The sequence below is a fragment of the Schistocerca cancellata genome, chromosome 2 (genome assembly GCF_023864275.1).
Source record: "Schistocerca cancellata isolate TAMUIC-IGC-003103 chromosome 2, iqSchCanc2.1, whole genome shotgun sequence".
NCBI lineage: Eukaryota > Metazoa > Arthropoda > Insecta > Orthoptera > Acrididae > Schistocerca > Schistocerca cancellata.
In genome coordinates this window covers 158,313,623-158,327,966 of record NC_064627.1, presented here as the reverse complement: position 1 = coordinate 158,327,966, position 14,344 = coordinate 158,313,623, and the positions used below count along the sequence as shown (strand labels likewise).

At 39.3% G+C, this 14,344-nt stretch overlaps 1 protein-coding gene across 1 annotated transcript in view; it reads left to right on the top strand.

Annotated features, from left to right (window-relative positions):
• LOC126161447 (RNA-binding protein lark) overlaps nucleotides 1–13,608 on the top strand; it is a 105,189-nt gene extending 91,581 nt beyond the window's left edge. Inside the window, exon 9 of the mRNA XM_049917263.1 lies at nucleotides 13,540–13,608. Within this exon, the coding sequence (XP_049773220.1) occupies nucleotides 13,540–13,564 (25 nt within the window). The 3' untranslated portion in view covers nucleotides 13,565–13,608. The remainder of the gene's footprint in view (nucleotides 1–13,539) is intronic.
• The last annotated feature ends 736 nt before the right edge of the window (nucleotides 13,609–14,344 follow it).

Sequence of the window (14,344 nt, the reverse complement as noted above, 5' to 3'; positions counted from 1 at the left end):
TGATCCATTCAATTAGTTTTTTATTTTTTTATTATTATTATTATTATTATTACAGAGGGCAGATAGCCCTCTGATTGAACACGCTGAGTTACCGTGCCGACTGACCATTATACCATAAAACCAGATGCAAATTTGATCACCATTTCTGCTAATTCAGGCATTGTTGCTCTATTGAGTTATCACCATTGTTTGGGAGGTGACAATGGCATCGTTTTCACAACTTAACTTTAATCCATCAGAATTCAGACAATTTATGTGAAATGTTTGTAAATCATGTACAGATACCTTCCTCATGGATCAGTGTATCTGTTGAAAACCAATTAGTGATAGACAGATGGAAGCCAGGAAGCAACCTCAATCTATATGTAGATAGGTAAGCAGCTTTTATTTGTCTTCACTTTTGTGATTCTAGCATTGTTGTTTACTGTTGTGGTGTTCATATCTTGTAGAGTGATAGAGAAAGTATGCAGAAGTTGGTGTTGGAGTAGATAAAAGACTATCTATCAGGAGGTTTATAGGGCATCTGTATGGTACCCAGGGAATAGATGTGGAAAAAATAAAGGAGACAAAGCTCAGAATATACACTGAAAAGCTAAAACATAATGATTACCTGCTCAGTAGCATGTTTGTCCAGATTTGGAATGCAATACAAAAGCAGTTCTGTATTGCATATATTTGATACATACTTGTTAGGCTTGCAGATGTATGTGGCACTAGATGTCTATGCACAGTTCACACAAGTCCCAGCTGTGTTCTGTGGGGTTCAGATAAAGCAGATTTGGTGGCCAAGACACCTGCATGATTTCATTATCTTGCTCCCCAAAGCGTCGTAGCATGATTCTGATCTCGTGAGATGCACAGTTATTCTGCTGGAAGATTCCATCATCATCAGGGTAGGTTGATTGATTTGGGGGACGGGACCAAACAGCGAAGTCATTGGTCCCATCAGATTAGGAAAGGATGAGGAAGGAAGTCAGCCATGCCCTTACAAAGGAACCATCCTTGCATTTGTCTGAAGCAATTTAGGAAAATCACAGAAAATTTAAATCAGGATGACTGGATGCAGCTTTGGACTATCATCCTCCCAAATACTAATTATTGCAGCACATTGCTCAGTCATCATCAAGGAAGACATCGAGTATGAAGGGATGCAGGTGGTCCACAATAATGTTCACACAGTCCACAGCTGTCATGATGCCTTCAATACCACCACAGGTCCTGTGGAAGCCTAGGTAAAAATCTCCCATTACGTAATACTGCGCCCACTAGGCTACATGTGCACTGCTGTGCATGTTACAAAGAGCGATTTGCCTGGATGATGGTTTATGTGGGCACAGCCATTGACGTACATCAACATCTGCATCTGCATCTGCATCTACATGGCTACTCTGCAAACCACCCTTGAGTGCCTGGCAGAGGGTTCATCAAATCACCTTCACAATAATTCTCTATTATTCCATTCTCGAACAGCATGCCGAGAAAATGAACACCTACATCTTTCTGAGCGAGCTCGGATTTCCCTTATTTTCTTCTTCTTCTTCTTCTTCTTCTGCTTTTACGGCCTCATTGGACCACTTCAGTCAATCATTTCTGGTCCTCTTCTTTGGTATTTTCCCCTTCCGAGTGGCCCAGTATCTCTTCATTCGTTCCAATGCTTTTCGTTGTTCCTCATCTGTAAATACCCTTTTCATTGTATGTCGTTTGTCAATTTTTTGTTTAACTCTTATTTCTGTGTCCCTCAACTTCTTTAAATTTGGCGTTTTGTTCTGCAAATCATCTAGAGTTATTTCCAGTTCTTCCATATCCTCTCTTATTTCCTTAAGCCATCCTCCTTGTTGTTTCAAATTCCAGAGTTTCTCAATAATTTTCCTTGATAATCTGGTTTCTGGTGTCCTCAGAATGTGACCACAAAAAGAGATCCTTTTCTTTCGTATAGTATCGGTGATGGGCTCCAGTTCTCTGTATACCACTTCATTTGGAACTATCCGCCATTGCCCAGCTTTTTGATATTTCTTATTTATGCATGTTCTAGCAATTCTTCTCTCTACTTTTAAAATTTTGTCAATTCTGTTTTTCTGGGTGACTTTAAAAAGAGTTTCACTTCCGTATGTAACCTCTGGTTGAACCACCGTCTTGTAATGTTTTAATTTTGTTTTAATTGATAGACATTTTTTATTGTACGTAGACCATGTTAGTTTTTGAGCTTTTATCATTTTATTAGTTCTTGCTCGCCATGCAGGTTTCTCGTCCAATTTATGTGTTATAATTTCACCCAGGTATTTAAATTGTTTCACTATTTTAATTTCCCTATTGTTCACTGTGATGTGATCTATTACAAGTGGATCCGTTACCATTATTTCAGTCTTTTCAAATGATATCTGGAGTCCTAATTTTTGTGCTATATTTTGTAAGCTTGTTATTTGTTTCGTGGCTTCCTGAATATTATTAGCTAGTAATGCTAGGTCATCAGCAAATCCCAAGCAATTTAGGTTTATTTTATCTTTCTTAGTTCCAATTTTAATATTCATAGGATTTTCCTTGTACCATTCTCTCATTACATATTCAAGAGCACAATTGAATAGCAATGGTGATAAACAATCTCCCTGTCTCAACCCTGTTTTAATCGTAAATGGTTCAGATATTTCTCCTCTAAATTTTACTTTGGATTTGGTGTTTGTTAAGGTTAACTGTATCATTTTTATTAATTTAGGATGAAGTCCAAAATTCCTTAATATTTTCATCATTGAAGATCTATGGATGCAATCATACGCCTTTTTGAAATCTACAAAGGTTATGACTAGTTGTTTTTGCCTTCTTTTGTAGATATCCATAACTAACTTCAAGGTGATTATCTGTTCTGGGCAGCTTCTCCAGGATCTAAATCCTCCTTGATATTCTCCCAGTTCCAGTTCTAGTTGATCTTTACAGCGGTTATATAGTATTCTTGCCATGATCTTATACGTGCAGTCCAAAAGGGAAATTCCTCTATAGTTGTCTGGATTTGATTTTTCTCCTTTCTTATGTAATGGATATATTATAGCAGTAGTCCAATTTTCTGGTAATTTCTCTTCATTCCAGATTTTTACTATGCATTGGTGTAATGCTATCTTTACTGGTTCTGCTGCATATTTCCAAAGTTCAGCAAACGTTTGATCTTCTCCACTTGCTTTGTAATTTTTGAGTTCTTTCAAAGCTCTGTAGACCTCATTAATTGTAGGTGGATTTATATTTTCTGCTGGTGTTTTAATTGGGGTTTCTGTGTTTATCTGAAGAAGTTCTGGGGGATCTTCACAATTTAGTAACTTGTTAAATGTTTCTGCTAGAATTTCTGTATTTTTACTATTGCTATGGGCTAGGTTATTATCTTTATCTTTTAACATTAATGTTGGAGGATCATATCTTTGTAATTGTCTGCCAAATATTTTGTAATAGTCTCTTGAGTTTGTTTTTTCACTATTTGTTTCTATCATTAGAAGTATATCTTTTTGGTACTGACGTTTAACTCTCCTTATTATTTTTTCTGTTGTCTTCCTTTGTTTTGTGAGTTCCAAATATGATTTTTCTGTTTTTTCATTTTGATGCCTTAACCAGGCTTGGTGTCGATCCAACACTGCTTCATCACATTCATGGTTCCACCACTGGTGTTTTTTCCTTGGATTTATAGGGGCAACTTGTTCAGCTATTTGTTTCAATTTGGGAATTATTTCTTCCAGATCATCTGTTATTTTTATATCCCTGGTTTGTGCTTCATAATCCTCATTTTGTATCAGTTTATGAGGGTCATAGGTTCTCTTTTTCTTCTGGTGGGATTTTTTCTTTGCTAATGGGGTTAATTTAATTTTAATTTTTATCATGTAATGATCTGATCCGGTATCTGTCCCTCTCAGTACTTTCACATTGTAAATTTCCTTGTGGTAATTCTTGTCCATGCAGACATGGTCCAGTTGCCCCTTATTTTATTATGATGATCATTTCTGACTGTGTAGGTTGATGTCAACAAGATATTTTCGCATTCGGAGGAGAAAGTTGGTGGTTGAAATTTTGTGAGATGATTCTGCCACAGTGAAAAATGAATTTATCTTAATGGTGTCCATACCAAATCCTGTATCATGTCCATGACATTCTCTCCTCTATTTCACAATAATACAAAACATGCTGCTTTTCATTGAACTTTCCAATGTACTCTGTTAATCCTATCTGGTGAGGATCCCAGACCACAAAGCAGTACTCCAGAAGAGGCCAGGCAAGTTTAGTGTAGATGGTCTCTTTAGTAGATCTGTTACATTTTCTAAGTGTCCTGCCAATAAAACGCAGTCTTTGGTTTGCCTTTCCCACAACATTTTCTATGCGTTTCTTCCAATTTAAATTGTTTGTAATAGTAATTCCTAGGTATTTAGTTGATTTTACAGCCTTTAGATTTGACTGATTTATTGTGTAACCAAATTTTAATGCATGTCTTTTAGCACTCATATGGATATCCTCACACTTTTCATTATTTAGGATCAGTTGCAAATTTTTGCACCATGCAGATCTCTCTTCTAAATTGTTTTGCAATTTGTTTTGATCTTCTAATGATTTAACTAGACAATCATCAACTGCAAACAACCTAAGACAGCTGCTGAGATTGTCTCCTAAATCTTTGATATATAAGGAAGAGCAGAGGGCCTATAACACTACCTTGGGGAATGCCAGAAGCCACTTCTGTTTTATTCAGTGCTTTTCCATCTGTTACCATGAATTGTGACCTCTCTGACAGGAAATCATAAATCCAGTCATATAACTGAGACAATATTCCATAAACATGCAATTTCACTACAAGCCGCTTTGTGGTACTGTGTCAAAAACCTTTTGCAAATCCAGAAATACGGAATCAATTTGGAATCTCTTTCAATAGCACTCAACACTTCATGTCTGTAAAGAGCTAGTTTTGTTTCACATGAATGATGTTTTCTAAACACGTGTTGCTCTGTGTGTCAATAGACCATTCTCTTCGAGGTAATTCATAATGTTCGAACACAATATATGTTCCAAGATCCTGCTGTATATTGACATTAATGACATGGACCTTAATTTAGTGGGTTACTCCTACTACTTTTCTTGAGTATTGGTGTGACCTGTGCAACTTTCCATTCATTGGGTACAGATCTTTTGTTGAGCAAGCAGTTGTATATGATTGATAAGAATGGAACTATTGCATCAGCATACTCTGAAAGGAACCTAATTGGTATATAGTCTGGACTGGAAGACCTGCTTTTACTAAGTGATTTAAGTTGCTTCACTACTCCGAGGATATCTTCTTTTAAGTTACTCAAGTTGGCAGCTGTTCTTGACTCGAATTCTGGAAAATTTATTTCATCGTCATTTATGAAAGAATTTTGAAAGGTTATGTTTAGTAACTGTGCTTTTGCAGCACTGGCATCGATAGTATTTCCATTGCTGTAGCACAGAGAAGTCATTGACTGTGTCTTGCCACTAGCATACTTTACATACAACCAGAATCTCTTTGTATTTTCTGCCAGGTTTGAAGATAAAATTTCACTGTGGAAACTATTATAAGCATCTCACATTGATGTCCTTACTAAATTACAAGCTTCTGTAAAATATCACCAATCTTGGAGATTTTGCATTCATTTAAATTTGGCATGCTTTTTTCATTCTGTCTGCAACAGTGTTCTGACCCATTTTGTGTACCAAGGGGGATCATCTCTGTCTGTCAAGTTATTTGGTATGAATCATTCAATTGCTGTTGATACTATTTCTTTGAGTTCAAGCCACATCTGGTCTACACTTAACATTGGTAATTTGGAAGGAGTGGAGACTGTCTCTTGGGAAGTGAATTTTTATCTGATTTTTTTATAGGTATATTTTACATTTATTTTTGGAGAATTTGAGGGTTACAATATTCAGTCTCATCGGGACTATCCTGTGCTCACTAATCCCTGTATCCATTCTGATACTCATTATTAGCTCACACTTATTTCTCGCTAAGAGGTCAAGTATATTTTCACAACCTTTTACTATTTGCATGGACTCATGAACTAACTGCTCGAAATAATTTTCAGAGCATGTGTTTAGCACAATTTCAGATGATGATTATACATACCTCCAGATTTAAACATGTATTATTGCCACCAACTATAATTGTATGAGTAGGGTATGTCTTTGAAATTAAACTCAAGTTCTCTTTGAATCTTTCAGCAATTGTGTCATCTGAGTTGGGAGATCAGTAAAAGGATCCAATTATTATTTTATTCCGGTTGCCAAGAATGACTTCTGCCCATACTAACTCACAGGAACTATCTGCTTCAATTTCGCTACAAGATAAACTACTTCTAACAGCAACAAACACGCCATTGCCAACTGTGTTTAGCCTGTCCTTTTTGAACACCATTAGGTTCTTCGCAAAAGTTTTGGCTGAACTTATCTCTGGCTTTAGCCAGGTTTCAGTCCCTAAAATGATATCTGTGCTTTCTATTAGCGCTTGAAACTCTGGTACTTTCCCAACACAGCTACAACAATTTACAACTGTTATACTGATAGTTCCTGTAACTACGTTCGTCCTATGTTTAACCTGCACCCTTTAAGACTGAAGCCCCTTTTTTTTATTTCCCATGTAATTGCCTCCTGCATGTAGTGGACTCCTGACCTATTCAGCGGAACCTGAAACTCAACCACCCTGTGGTGCAAGTTGAGGAATCTGCAGCCTACTTGGTCACAGAACTATCCGAGCATCTGATTCAGTTCTTCCACTTGGCTCTGTACCAAAGATCCACAACTGGTCCTGTCGACTATGCTACAAGTGGTGAGCTGTCCTTTCATCTCACAGGGAAGACTTGGCCGCCTTTACCACTTCTGTTAGCCACTTGAAACCAGAGTAAATCTCTTCTGGTCCAGAGTGACAAACATCATTGGTATCGACATGAGCCACCACCAGCAGTTTGCTGCACCCTGCATTCTTCATGGCATCCAGACAGATCCTTTCTACATCTGGAATTTACCCCATCCCGTGTACACATAGAATGCGCATTGGCTTTGTTCCCCTCCTTGGCAGCCTCCCTAATGGGCCCTAGGGATGGGCTATGATCACGCTCGAGAAACGCGCGACGCGCGAAGGCAATTTCTCGAGAATGTCTCGGGTATGCTCGAGAAGTTGACAGTGCTGCGCTCTCTAAGAAATTGTGCAACCCTTCAGTACACGAAGCACTGAGCCGCAGCGGTCGTACTCGTACGTGCGTGCATAAGGCCCTCCGTGCCTTCGAGAGTCGTCGGTGCTCTATTAAAAGACTTCTTGTCTTAATTTTCGCCACAGATAAATGTGTAGAATTGTTGTGTTTGGTGAGCGGGCAGATCATTCTTCGTTTTCTGAACGACCGTTCTAATGCTCTCCAGATGCTCTCTTATGAGGGTCTATTATTACTCGTACATAAGTGAAATGGGAGGTACATTCGTCTTGTTGGTACCACACCGATTGGTATGATTGATATCAACTGTACTACCGTTATTAATGTGTACTGAAGTGTTAGTATATGTCTCATAAGACAAAAACCATAGAATTGTTGTTTGAAACAAAGCACAGAATTCGCATGAAACAGAAGCTTTATTCTTACAAAATAAATTACCTTGTACATTCTGCATCTATGCATGCATGCTTAACACTTTCGCTGCGGCATCAGTGCAGGCGCACAACTCTCCAGTGCGGCCCGGCAATGTGCGAGTGCGGGCCAGTAACACACTGAAAGGGCAGGTACCGCTCGGAGCCGACGCTCCTAAGACACCTGAGTTACAGGCCGACGTCGAGATCTTGTAAGATTTGTAGGATCATGTTCTATACTGACTTAATGATGGCACCTACACTTACGAGGTTTCCATTTACAGATCCTAGATCCCTCACTTGTATTTTCGCTCAGCAATATGTTGACTGCGTTATCGTTCGTTTCGTCACCTATAAGTTGCAACAATTCGTCTGTTACCAATAATCTGAAGAAATCCATAGGAGAATTGCCAGCAGGATGAATTTGCAGAACTTCTTCCTTCATAAATGGGTGATACTGCATATTATGTGGTTCTTTATGCCAGGACTCACCTGGATTATCTCCGTGTGACAGGTCGGGCTCTTTTTCGTCGTCAATTTCCACACAATCGTCATGATTCGTATCGTCAGATTCGGAACTGTCACGAAACAGATTCGAAAGCTGTGCTTCCATGCTATCATCACTCTGCAATTCTTTTGCAGCCTCTAAATGACAATCTCCGTGGTATGCCTCATCCTCACTACACAGAAAATCACTGTCGTCTAGTACACTAAGTAACTGTTCCTCTGTCAATTTAACACTTTTTCTGCTCCTTTTCACATTGGAAGGGCCAGATGTCAGTTCATTAGCTGCCATTACCAACAATATACGTTTGATAACTGACCACACAAAACAAAATTTTACATGCTTTGATGCTAGCTTAGACGCTGCAACTAAACTGAGTAATCCGACAGTGAGCGCGGACGCTTATAAGCATCAGCCGCACTGGCTCGTGACGCTTATAAGCGTCAGTCGCAGCGAAAGTGTTAAACGTAAAAGAAAAGTGCTATAGCCTTTTATATACAGAAACTGCGTACATGCGTTTACTTACTGAAGAAGAAAGGAAACAAAAGTTGTCCAGCAGAAAGCATTTTTACATCCCATTGCTGCACTGTCGTCGATTTTTGTTTAGAAATATGATTTTATTAACCAATTGGTCTTTAAGTCTGCTTCTTTGTTTGTTTATAAGTAGTCCTGTTATCGAAAGTATTCTATCACTGGGAACAGAAGTTGCAGGTATTGCAAGATATTTTTCTGCCACGGCTGTCATTTTTTTTTTTTTTTCCCAGTAGTGAAAAGGATTATTCGTGCGTTGTAGGCACGGTTCTTCCAAATATCGTTGTACCTCCACGTCTATGCTTTCACAACCGCTTTTCATTAGATTTTTATTGGAAACCTCTTCATCGAAAGAAGCCCATAAGGAACTACTGGCATTTTGTATGAAATGGTACTTGTGGCTAGTGTCATTAGCAGCCGAATGAGTAGATCGTACGGTCTCTACTACGTTTGTGCACTCTGCAATTTGGCTTGCAACAACGTGTTTTGAATGAATGGGATTCATAAATGGTAACGTTTTGAATGTTGGGTCGAAAACTGTGGCAACGGCATGTACTTTGTTTGTTTCTATTAATCCTAGCCGGGCTATTAGTGAGTTGTGCAGATGATGCTGCAGTTCTTGCACTGTCGTGGTAGCCCACTTCCCATTGCATACGGTTAGGATTAGCTGTCTGATTATTGGAATAGTTTACAAAAGAGAGGTATAGTTTTCAATTGAGATTTCACTTGTTACCACTTCAGATGGCTCCAGTACACATAAACATTCGCTCAAAATTCGCCACTCGTCAGCTGTGAGGTTCTCTACACCTGAATACAAAGATGATAAACAGGCTGCAATGCATTCCTTTTGCTCCACTAGACGTTGTAGCATATAAAACGTACTGTTCCATCGGGTTTCGGTTTCCTGAATCAATTTATGGACAGGTTTTTTCATTAGATCCTGGACCTCATGGAGTTTTTCATTAGCATTGCAACTTGTTTTAAAATAGCTAACAATTTCTCTGGCCTTTTCCCGCATTATGCAGAGCTCACTGTTGCTGTTCAAATAACTTTTCACAACTAAATTGATGGTGTGCGCTAAACAAGGCACATGTTGCGTATCTATGTTGACACTGTGAATAAGTCGCATGGCTGCCGTCATGTTACTGGCATTGTCAGTTGTGATGCTTACAACTTTGTTTTCAATGTTCCATTTTGAAATCACGTTATCTAACGCCTCACTAATATTTAGCGCTGTATGCTTTTCCGGGAAACTGAATGTCTCCAGAGCTAAGGCTTAAAGGCACCAATTAGTGTTAATGAAATGACGAGTTACAGCGATATATGCCTCACTATTGAGTGAGATCCAAATATCAGTCGTTAAAGAAACACAAGTAGAGTCTTACACAGCCAAGTTTACAGCCTCTTTCTGTTTATGGTAATCGTCCTCAATCATGAGGCGCAACTTTTTTCTATTTGGTATCGAGTATTGTGGGTCCAACAGTGAAACAAAACGTCCAAAACCAGTGTCTCGACAATTGAAAGCGGTTGAAAATCGTCTGTTATCATGGCCACTAGTGCTTCATCTAGCTGTTGTTGCCGTTTACTTCCCTCTATGAAGAGAAACGTAAGATTTAGATCAGTGCTCCTGCAAGGGGGTGCGTTATGCTCGACAACTAGTCCAATAAAATTACATATTGTATCGTGCAAAAGCTAGGATATTGTAGGTTTGATTTTGGGAGTATATTATCGGAGTACGATTAAAAAATCAATGTTTTATAAGCGCGGCAGACTGCTTCGGACACTATCCGAACTTTTGCACGGAATTCACCTTTTGTACCATACGTACCTGGATATTTTGTCTGTCTCGCACTATTGGAAGAATGAGTCTCTGTATCCACGGACGTCGCTGTTTTATTGCTTGATAAATTGTGCAGTTTAAGATGTCTAATCATGCCCATTGTATTTTTTCATACATTACGGAGATTTTTACGACAAATGTTGCAAGTAACATTATCTCCATCCTCCATAAAGTATTGCCAGCACCAAGATGTTCGTTTTCGAGTGTCCATATTGATTTGAATAACAACTTTACTCGAATGAAACCTGAGACATAATAGTTACGATCACAGTGAACAGCGAGCGTGTTTGTCTAGCGGCAGCATTCAATTCATAAAACAACAATGGCGCAGAGTATGTTGTTGCAGCTAACTGGCGCGCAGCGGCACACGCCGCCGAGCCATTTCTCGTGAGTTTCTCGAGAATTGCTCAAGAACTAGAGGCTCAAGGAATTCTCGGTGCGCTCGAGTCGCCGCACCTCGTCATCCCATCACTGATGGGCCCTATAATGCGCCTAACGTTAGAGCTCCCAACTACCAATAATCCCACCCTCTGTGATTGCCTGAATCTTGCGGACTGAGAAGTCCTCTCTGAAACAGGACAGGTGACTGCATTTGGCTGAGGGGCAGTGCCAGCGACAGACAGCAAATGGAACCTGTTTGTCAGACTGACCAGGGAGACCTTACTTGTGGCCCCTGGGAAGTCTTTTGTCGCCTGCCATGGCCCAAGGCAACCTCCCACTCAACTACGGGTGAGTGGGTCAACCTCTGTGCGAGCAGTAACTGGGCAGGTCACCAATGTGGGCCAATCGGCGGACTCGGACATGCTGGACATCCGTTGGATCCACACGGCCGGCCTACAGGAGCGATGCCCATCCCCTGCAGCTTCAGCTGTGTAACAGAAGCCATCACAGCCTGGAGCTGAGAGCAAAGTGTCACCAACTCTGCTTGCATCAAAACACGGCTATTGCACTCCCTATACCTACTAAAAACTGTGGAAAATCACACTACACAGACAAACAAGAACCATTTGACACCTGCTGCAGAATCCTACTGTAGACACTGATGAAAACATAAGAACTGTATCTAATAAATTTGTTTAATATGCAGAGATTCAAAAACTGAGCTACCAAAGTACACAAGTGAGACTAAATAGTTCACTTGTGATTAGGAACTTGCAATACATCTCAAAATCGGTTTACTTTCCAGCATAAAAGAAAGCACGAGAACTGTTGCCTATTAAATATTAAAGTAACACACAGAAACTTAAGAAACTAAACTACCAAAGCACACAAATGAAACTACACAATTCGCTCGTGGTTAGGAACTTGTAAAATGTCACAAAATCAGTTACTTCCCTGTGGCTGCTAGAGTCTCAGCTGGCTGTTGCTGACTCACTGACGAGCTGACTAATGCCAACAAGGGTTCACTAGCTTTCAAAACAATTGACTATTGACACGCGTTAGGGAACTCTACTGGAGACGTGAAGAAAAATGGAAGAACCATGTCCATTAAATTAGATTAACGCCGGGATTAGCCGAGCAGTCTAAGGCGCTGCAGTCATGGACTCTGCGGCTGCTCCCAGCAGAGTTTCGAGTCCTCCCTCGGGCATGGGTGTGTGTGTTTGTCCTTAGGATAATTTAGGTTATGTAGTGTGTAAGCTTAGGGACTGATGACCTTAGTAGTTAAGTCCCATCAGATATCACATACATTTGAACAATTAGATTAACATGCAGAGATTTGAAAACTGAACTACCAGGCCACACAGGTGAGATTAAATAATTCGCTCCTGATTAGGAACTTGTAATATGTCACAAAATCAGTTTACTTTTCAATGTAAATGAAAATGCAAGAATTGTGTCTCTTAAATATTAATTTAACATGCAGAAACTCAAGAAACTAAACTACCAAAGCACACAGATGAAACTATACAATTCATTCCCAGTTAGGAACTTGTAAAAGTCACAAAATTGGATACTCCCCTGTGGCTGCTTGAGTCTCAGCCGGCTGCTGCTGCTGCTAATAAGTCATTCAACCAAGAGACATGTTTCCATTGATCCATGGTCCAATCTTGGTAATTCCATCCCCAGTTAAATGTTAACTGGTGGTGTCCTTGAATCAACATGGGAGCACACAAGTGTCTGCTGCAAAGTCTCCTGTTCAACAATGCACTCTGAAAAGTGTGCTCCAAAACACTTGTGGCTGCACAAGCATTATTTCTGTCACAGTTCTCTGCCTATCCTGCTTTACAGAGCAGGCAAGCATCTGATCTCCACGTTCTGTGATGAAGCATGAATGTCCAACACCTTGTCACCCACTCATGGTTTCACCACCTTCAACCACTTTCAGTAGATACCCATGACAGAAGCATGCTAATAGTTGACAAACTTGGCTGTTTTATAGAAGCTGCTGCCGGGTGCCAGGCCATAATAATCTGCCCTTTATCAAAGTCATGTCCAAGGTTTTCCCCACTTATGGCCTGCATCATTGCTAAAATTGTTCTCCTTTCATCTCTGCTCCTCTCATATACTTTCATCACCACATCATGTGCCTGCAGCACCGATTGGCATTCAATCTCACAGTCATCAGTGGTCATAATGTTTCGGCTCATGAATGTATATGCAGTAGCTTATTCACAGAATAACGAGTCGGTCACACACACAGAAAAAGAAAAGATATAAAAGTTGGTATTAAAACATATACATTTATTAAATCTGTAAATGCTAAAATTTCCTCTCCTAATTGCATTAGGTAGGTGGCTGGTTATTACAATAGATTAATTTACATGTCAACTATACTTTTGTTCACCAAGCAGATAAGTGAGTGGGTTTGGCCCTTTATTGCATGTGGACCCTGGTATCTCAAAAAGCCAGTCAACAAAGTTGAAAATACTGAAGGATCCGGATGTCACATTTCGATACCAACTAATGAATAAGATCCATACATGTTCACCATATTACTGTTGCTTAGTTCCACTTGTTCAAAATTTAGTCATATAATTAATGAACTATTTTGTCTTGATGGTGAATTATTTTATAAATTCTCTGTGCTTCTCATTTTCTTTTTGTTTTCATTTTTATACTTTTGTTTTTTAGTGTTGGGCGACTCACACTTGACTGATGGGGAGGACTCTTGTGTAAGCATGCTATCCATGCTAAAGGGCTTGAAGCAGCTTAGAGAACATACAAATATGTGCACTTCAAGGTAACGTGTTATAAGAACTGTGTTGTAAAACTATTGTGAAGCAAGATATTTTCAGTTTATGACACACAATCTTTATTACTTCTAGCTCCAGAATTTGTTGAGGACAGCTGTGGCTCCTTCCCTTAGTAAAAATTGGCTTGTTCACATTTCTTATAAAGGGTAAATTATAGTTTGCAGTCAAAGTATTTATTGGAAAGCTTGACTTTGTATGAAATTGATACACACTTGGAGGCCAAAAATGCCATATTTTTATAACCAGATTTTTTTTTTTTAATTATGTTATATTGCCGCATCTGCTCTTTTCTGTTTCTACTAGCCTATTCTATTCAGTATCCCTCAGTTTTATGAGTCCACATAATTTTTAATGTATGTCCACTGCACCACTTTTCAGATGCCTTGTTTTTGAAAAGTGGATACAATGGAAATATTTTATAAATTATCTGGATTCACAAAATTGAGGGGTACTGAATAGAATTGGCAAGTAGGAACAGAAAAGAGCAGATGCAATATGTGTCATATTTTTAAAAACATGTTATTCAGTTTACCAGTGATAAAATATAGCTCATTTTATTCTTAAAGTGCACATCAGTTTCACAAAGTTTCAATTGTTTCATTAAATATTGTGACTCCAACTATAATTCACCACACACACACACACACACACACACACACACACACACACACACACACAGGTGC